Source organism: Bactrocera latifrons, unplaced genomic scaffold (assembly GCF_001853355.1).
Source record: "Bactrocera latifrons isolate USDA-ARS-PBARC rearing strain unplaced genomic scaffold, ASM185335v1 scaffold_166, whole genome shotgun sequence".
Classification (NCBI taxonomy): Eukaryota; Metazoa; Arthropoda; class Insecta; order Diptera; family Tephritidae; genus Bactrocera; species Bactrocera latifrons.
In genome coordinates, this window is record NW_017535141.1 from 354,397 (window position 1) to 363,228 (window position 8,832).

The 8,832-nt window shown below is 37.8% G+C and overlaps 1 protein-coding gene across 1 annotated transcript in view; it reads right to left on the reverse strand.

Annotated features, from left to right (window-relative positions):
• The window catches only part of LOC108966610 (homeobox protein homothorax), a gene marked incomplete in the record, with an annotated part of 311,261 nt that overhangs the window by 245,271 nt on the left and 57,158 nt on the right, over nt 1-8,832 (reverse strand). The window contains 1 exon segment of the mRNA XM_018929605.1: nt 5,167-5,217. Coding sequence (XP_018785150.1) covers nt 5,167-5,217 — 51 coding nt within the window.

Here is an 8,832-nt window from a genome sequence, read left to right on the forward strand (position 1 = left end):
ACAACAAATCGGCTCCTAAGTCTGTGGATGAACGGCGATAAGTTGAATTTTACGCTTCATTTAAACGCACCTTAATTGGACGACGGCGGCGTGCAAAACAAAAAACTTAAAGCACAAACTTGCCGTAGCGAACAAAGCGCAGAAAGCTGCAAAGCCGCAAAAGGAAGACAAATACAAGAGAAGTAGCGTTTTTAAGCCAAGCGCTGACGCCGTGGGCAGTGACGCCGCCTTGATCTCGTATGCATATCTACAAATATATATTTATAAGTAGTTGCTGTTGTTGTTGGCTGTGGTAATTTCCATGTTTTGCAGCTCAGCGCTTTTTATAAAGAAATCAGACGTTTTTAAAACGCTTAGTGGTGCGCGGTCTGTTTCATTTTAGATACTTTCTGTTGTGCGCTGTGGCCTTAGCTTAATCATTTCGGAGTTCATTTCAGTTTTTGCTCAATGCTGCTTTCACATATACATACATATATATACATACTTGTGAGCTCGACATTTTAGTCACTTTTAATCGCATTAAAAACGATTTGGAATTTCAGGTTAATGATGATGAGCAATACATATGCATAGCTCGACAGTGGCATACAACAAGTGAAGCACGAAAAAAGACGCGCAAACTTTCCACAACCTTAATCGCAGCAGGCGGTAACCGTGTCGCTGCAGTGAGTTAATAAAACAAAAAAGTCGCAGCATTTAAAACGTCAAAGTCAAAATTTGCGCACTGGCACTCTTGAAGCGCTGCCACACACCACAACGAGAAAAGCGAAGGCAATAAAAAGTCGCACTGTCAAAATTCGCTGCCACTAACACAGAGCGCAGCATAACATAAGCAAAGTCAAAGAAAAAAAATAAATCTTGCGCCTGGTTGGATACCTCKTTACAGCCTCACCTAATTAAACTGTCAACTTGACATTTGACATTTTTACGACGCTCGGCAGTGAAAAAACATGAGCGCAAAATTAAAACAACAAAGCGTTAGCTTGGTTAAGCTATTAAAAAGTTTCACTCCTCACTTAAAGGTGGAGAACGCGCGTATAACAACTACCAAGTGACATGAGTAACAACAACAAAAACAGCATATAGCTAAGCAAAACAAAAAAGCGAAAAAAATCAATAAGCAACAACAACGTTATCCACAACAAGGCATGGCATAATATTGACAAGTTCAACTGCAACATATTGCAATTTTCTCGCCATACAAACCATAACAACATAATCACGGCGCGTTGCTATRGGCCGCACAGCTTTGTGACGTTAACTGACTATGTCCAAAACAACAACACTTGTAGYAACAAGTACAACAGGAGTGACAGCAACAACAGCAGCAACAACGACACCAATAGTAAGTGCAATAAATGGCAGTGCAGCAAGTATCCAATGAAAATAAAATGAATTTTATGGCTTAGCGTTGTTAGCTGAAGCACGCCGCTGCAAGAACGCCGCCACCGCATACGAGCTGTAGTAGCCGCCTCTAGTAGTACTTAAAAATACAAACGTTAAGTATGTGTTACTAAATGCACATTTAAATGTTTATTCAACATTTTGCGCGCACTCACACACACACACATACTTGGGGGCTCGCGCCTAAACTAAAAYCAAAAAGCTGCATGTACTCTTACTCTAACTGAGCGTACGAGCGTTCKGCGACATTGCATGCTTGCCGTTGGAGTATCCGCAAGTTAGCGTTGTAACGAAAGCGAAGCGCGATCCSTAGAAGCGCATGACAGCTTGCCTCGGCAGCGAGGCGAAATGATTTATTACACAAGTACGCAGGCGCACTGTCAAACTGACAGTTGGAACAAAACACTACAACGCCATAAAATGACGCGCCACTGTTATCGTCGGTTTCGCGTGTGTGTTTAATAGTGTAACAGCGATCATTGTTGATACTTGAAGCGTTGATGTCGACATTTGTTCGTAGGTCCATCGAGCCCTCGAATTGAATTGAATTGTATAGGAGTATAGAAGCGAAATTTCGCAAATGGCGGAAACTCATAAAGAGGTGGGGCACAGAGATGACAGCAGTCTTATACGAATGATAAAAAGTATGCACATTTGCAACAGTGCCCGCAGCACGATAAAATATCAATAAAATTACGACTGACAAAGTTCATTCGCAAGTAGTAAYGCAGTCCAACTTGTGTATAAAGTCATTGGAAAATAAACTAAATTTACTAATGTGTGACTATTCAGCAGAATTCAGCTAAATATAAATTATAGCGGCAAGTATAAGCGCACTGTTAAAAGATGCTTGCAGGTATATCTCGGGTAATTCAGCGCAATTCAGCCAAAATGCAATAGCTCCTGCACTGAACTGGCATAAGTAATTATTAGTTGACTTCAACTTAGTTCAATATAACTCAGCGTAATTCTGCGGACAAAGCATGCGAACGTCTTAGTGTTACATTATTCTTATGTTTAGTTGATGCACATATCAACATTCAGTTAAGATTAAGTTATAAGATCGYAATCTTGAAAAGGTTTTCAATTGATTTTCAATAATTCAGCGCAATCGAACTTCGCAGCGAATTTCTGCTTAATTCAGCGCAATTCAGCTAACCAAAAGTGCAATAGTTTAAAGCATGGGACTGCARTAAATAATTTTCACCTGTTTTCTGCTTAACTGAGCGCTATTCAGCGGCTCAAACTTACCCATATGACATATTTCAGCATAACTTTTTAGTCTATTTTTATTGGACGCCTGCACGTCGCAGGTATTTGTAAGCACTTTCATTGCCTTATCTAATGCAATACAAATTTTGTATGCAACATACGTATTATTGTAAGCGTTTGACTAATGATGATTCCAACACTATATAAATAGGCTTTAAAGGCGATTAAAGAGTCAGTYATATGAAGTGGCAATATTTGTATGCATAATTTGCTTTCGCCTCTAAACGGTAATTGCTTCGTGACAACGAAATTAGCATATGTGAATGCACATGCGATTTTCCAAAGGGTTTCCCAGAAGTTATWACGTGTGCTTAATGGACAAAGAAATGTCTGTGCATTTGTTGTAATTGTTATTTGTATTGAAGTAATATTGTTGGTCTTATATATACAAAACTAATAGTAGTACAAAGGTAAATTTGTTATTCAGCGCGATTGCTGAATGCAGCAAAAAATCCAAATGTTCCACTCAATATTGAAAAACTTAACATTTTAAGGTAATTTTGAAACTGGTTAGAATTCAATATAAAAATGTTTGACAGCAGATTGATTAATTTAGCATTCATTCAATTTTTGTCAGCACACCAAAATTTTTGTCAGCGCTTCATGTATCGCAATAATTTAGTTACACATATATTTATGCAGTGCAAAAAGACGTTGCGGAATAATGTTCTCCTTGGAAATACATGCCTCATGTGTTTTAAAAAAGCCTTAAATTATATTGAGGCATCTTAAGGCTATACTGTGGAATGTTTTCATTTCACTTTCTAAAGCAGTGAGCGCGAAAATGTCGTACGGCTCATTTAATTGCTACGCATCATATTTGCCTACACTCAGCTGTGGCAGCTGCGAAACGCTCGGAGATTTTTCATTGTTGCAAAACTAAGTGGCACTCAAAAACGCATACATATCGACACCGAAATTTTCATACATATTTTATTTTGCTGCGCGCAGTCAGTTTAAAACTGTGGCATACCACTTAAGCAACACTTGGCATTAAAAGATGACATATGCAACAAAATCTGCGACACGACTGGCACGGACGCCAGCATGCGGGGAGTATTGAATGTTTACGATTAAATTTTACTACAGTCCGCGTGACGAGCTAACGCCGGCCAGAGAACGATGCAGGCGACGGAACTGTTGGTGAACGTTATGGCGTGGCATATTGGAGCTTGATGCTGGATTTTTACATGCATTAATGAAATAAAATGTTCAAAAATCTGTATGTGTGCAACAAAACCGAAAAGGTTTAATGTCATCGTTATAGTGGGTATTGTTATTGTTCTTACTGTTATTGTTGTTATTGTTGCAACATTGACAGCCTTCAGCGCGCGCTGACATAAGACGAGCAACAAGTTTACCGCACAATCGAGCGACAGCGCAACAGATCAACTGCGCTCAGCAGTCAAGCGTTCGGCAATAAAATAAGTTAACAACTCAGTTATTGAGGGAATGACGGTTGAAAATACATATATATATACATATATATATATATATACATATGGATATATGTTGTACTCATGTGCATTTTATTTAGTAACGAAAAAGTTTATAGTTTTAGCTTTTTACATGTTTGTTGTTGTTTTTACTGCATTGGCGTCGAGCGCATGTGGGCAGCGCGGGCTATCAGGCCAAGCTCCAGCCTCCAGCCGGCATAGTCGTGCATTTCTGTATATCTAGATACTTGTGGGCTGCAGGCATTGTTTGTGGTCAGCAACAATGTGAATTTGCTACARACAATAACAACAACAAACATATGTATATAAGTATGTGCAACAGTTGCATGTGTGCGCGGCTTGCTCGCTTCGTCACTCTGTATTTGTTTATGTATCRCAGCGCTTTGACATGCCGGATCACAGTCACTTGAGATTAAGAATGATAATTTTCCGTTGTTGTGTGCTTAATGTTTTCGCAAATTTCAGCACACCGTTTTATTGTTATTTTTTCTCGCTTTTTAGTAATAAAAATACAAAACAAATGCAGTAAATTTGCAACAGCGACAGCRACATTGAACTTGCCTGACGACGACAAGTGCGCATGCGTTAGTCGCCGCTGCGCCGCCTTAGTTGCCGTGGCCAGCGGTAAATTGCGACAAATTTATTTAAGCGGCAAATAAAAATGCTGCTTTTTACGAGCAACAGTCGCTGCCGCACACTGCAACGGCCAACGGCCGCTCTTCTAATTGAATTGAATTGAAAAATTTATATGTTTATACATCGTCAACACTAAATGTTGCTTTGTGATGTGTTGTTATTGCTGTTTTTATTGTTTGTATTTGATAATTGAAAATTTTGCATTTTGTTTTGAGGTCAAGGTGAACTTGTTGTGGCAATATTATGGCACTATGCAACATGCATTTATTACAATTGCAATAGCGGCAATATGTTGCAAGTGCGATTCATTAATCTATTTATGGGTGAGATGCAATAAAATGTAATTGAAGGATTTTATGTATGATTGTGCATTGATTAATATGTATGCAACACTTACCAGTGAGTCGACTTCGGGATCCGCTGTGTAGTAGGGTTTCTGTGATCTTATCTGAAAAGAGCAGAGAAGAGAAAATTATATGTTAASAAGGTTTTGCAAAGTTTAGAAAATTAATGGTTATTTTATAATTAATTTCAATTTCAATTATAACCTATAAAAATAATTTAAAAATAATTTTTTTTTCCCAAATTTGAAATAAAACCTAAAAAAAATGCATGTCATAGAACAAAATTTGCACAGAACAAAAATTATAGCGAAATTATAGCGAAATTGCTGCTTTTAACTGATTTTACTACATTTTTGCTGGACTTTTTCAAGTTTCTTCTACACCACAACCACGTAGGTGGCATTTTATCAATTATTGCTTTGATGATTTTTATCTATGCAACACATTGTGCGTGTCATTTGGTTTATGTTTCGACTTGTAAGCACGTTTACGCCACAACCGATGGCAATAAAAATTCATATTACCAACAAMTGTAATAAACTGAAGCGCTGAAAAATGCTCAAAGGCTTACAAACAAACACTTAAACATACATACAAACGCATACACACATATATAAGCGCGTTTACGGCTGAGTCTTTGTAAGCGCCTTCATGCGGAGTAATTCGCATGTTTATTGCGGCAAGTGTTGCCAGTGCGTGCATGCACATACCTATCGTTTGTGTATTTGTACGTAGGTCGCCCAATTCATTACAAATATTAAACGCTCATTGTGCACAACTGTTCTTTTTCCCGCGGCAACAACATTACCACAGACGCTGGCAGCTTATCTCGTCACCGATTCCAGTTGTATTTTTTCTATTATTACACCAATATTATATAAAACAAAATTATTTTATCTATTTTTCTTTTGTGTCATGCATTTTTGTCGCATTTCGCATTTTTTCCTTCGCGCTTGCCTTTTTGCCAATCGAACAGTGGGGGTTTCGGCTGTAAACATATATATATGCATATATGTGAGTAAGTGTTTGTATGTGTGTGTATGTGCATTTGATTGTCTGTTAGTATGTTCAGCGGTAAGACCATTAGTCATGCTTGCGGCATGACGAATCCACATTTTGCGCACAACATTTCGATTTTCATGCAAACAAAGCCACTCCAGCAAGCAGCCTTGCTTGTAAACACCTCCTGTTATTGTAATGCATTCGCTGGGTTGTTGGCTCTCATATATACAGGTAGTTCGACCGCATCTGCTTACGAAAATATTGAAAACATTGTTGTGCGGCACCAGGTAAAGGCCAAGTGGCTGCATATGGGAATATCATTATACTACTTGCATACATTGTAGACTTCCTTGCTTTAAAATACATTTTTCTTTTTTTTTTCTGATTGTTTTCATTCCGTTGCGCTTCCCGCTGGGTTTTGTACGCGCTTAGCCTATAATCTGCTTAAAATCTCTGCACCACCAATACGCCTTGCTTTGTCTGTTTTCCAATGAAACAATTATTGTGTTGTTGTTACTTTTTTATTATTATTATTTACTTTTGTTCCGGAATTTCGTTGCAGTTTTGTGTGCCTGTGTGTGTRTTCGCAGTGACATTGACAGTTGGCTGTCAAAATGCATTGGCACTGAGGTGGGCGGTCTGCGCTGCTTTTACTGTCAGTATTTGTTCGTTAGTTAAGCCTCTTCGGCTTGACCTTGTGGCAATTCGTTAACAGATTGTGTRTGGACCAAAGTGTCAAAATGACAGCTGTGAAATGACATTGTGCGGGAGTATGCCAAAAGGCGTGRAGATTTAATTTTCAAACAAAAGCGTGTGCGAAGCGTGAAATTCTACGACTTTCGACGAGGTTAAAGTCAGCAAATTTTTAGACATTTTTGCAAAAAAGAAAATTGTCAAAGTTTTTGCGTTTATATTGCATTTTTCAAATACTTCACTCTTGTTTAATAAACTCTTATCGCCTTAAACTCTTTATAAACAGTTCAATTGCGCTTAGCAACATTCAACATGTTGCGGATGCATTCGCGACATAAGCAAGCAATAAATTTTACAACTACAGCTGCTATGCCCAAATTGTTATGTTGCTGTGCAAGAAAAGCTGTCTAACTGGTTTGACCGCAGCWTAATTGCAACAATAACAAGCACAACAACAAATACTACATACATGTGGCTGCCACAAAAAGCAAAAAACATAAATGCTCGTACTGTACAACTATTAAAACACACAAAAATCAATATCGCACGCATTCTGCAGCCAAGAAAAAAAACCTAAAAAACAAGCAAAAGAACAGCTAAAAAACGCGCACGGCGTCGAGATGCCTCGTCGGCGCATTTTGACTGGTGCTTTTGTTGCTGTCGCCATATTTGATTGCTCATGTCGAAACGTCAGCGGCAAATGTCAGCCTCGTCGTATGGTTCAAAAGAGTGAGCACAAGTAGTTTGCTATATATGTCAGTATGGGTGCGAGTGTGCTGCCAAACGCTAGCGTACGCTGTGGCGTGGAGTTAATTATAGTGTTTGGTGGTCGCCACAACAACAGCGAAACAGCAATTGTTAGCAACAGGAAAACATAAAATATGCACCAGTAGAAAAATGGTAAAATATTGAGAGAAGAAAAATGGCAAAACTATGTGTGGCAACTAAAATGTAGCAAACGCCTCGAGCGCTGGCGACACGGCCCACTGTGCACACGCTTACTAACACACAAATACAACGTTACAAATAAAGAGCAGCAGTAAGCTTGACTCACTGCATTCATATGTGCTAAATTAAAAATGGCTGACATGGGTGCATTTAAAATGCAGTTTGCAAYTAATTACAACACGCCTTTGCGGCATGAACATTGTCGTTCSTTGAGGGTGTGTGGCGGAATGAATATGTTAAGGCACAAAASTAATGATTTCGCARCCAAGAAAATAAGTAAATTACTTGCCTGGCAACATGTTGTATTTTTTTATTTTTTAATTTTCATATTCRAAAAATGTTGCGGCAACATTCTGCAGCTAAAGTAAAAATAACAAAAAAAAACTGTATGAGCCAAAAGTTGTTGTTCTTATTTTGCRATTTGTTTTTTGGCAGCTGTGTGATACGCTACGTTCTTCATTTTTTCCAAAATTGATTTCATTTAATTTATTTTTGTTGCTTTTGTTAGMGCTGTCGTTCGCTGCTCAACGCTTCGTATGCATGGCGTTGGTTGGGTTTTTAAAAATGTATAAATCATCATAACAAGTAAATTCACAGCATGAGACATGGCTATAAATAAAATCCCCGTATATAYATTTGTGTGTGTATGTGTGTGCGTGCGTGTGTTGGTAGGAGCAACAGACAATTTTGTCGCAGTGTCGTCGGTTTGTCACTGAGGATATTTGCAAGCAAAATATCGTATAAATAAAAAGTATTCGAAATTATATTGAAAGCAAGCGAAAAAATGAGTTTTAAATTTAAATAATAATAAGATATAAATGCCATTTTTGTTTTACGTTTTCATTTTGATTGCTCTGACTTGGCTGCTTTGTGCTGTGTGTATTTAAAATGCAAGCGGTGTTGCAGATGTGCCACAGTGGGACGGATTAGCGAATGTTTTTAAGTTTAGAATTGAAAAATTAAGAAATAAATTAAAATTGTAGAAATATAAAGAACTTTAGTCAAAAATAATATGTTTAAGCTTTTCAAAAAAAATTTAAGTTTTTTCCAAAAAAATTTTAAGTTTTAATTAAAAA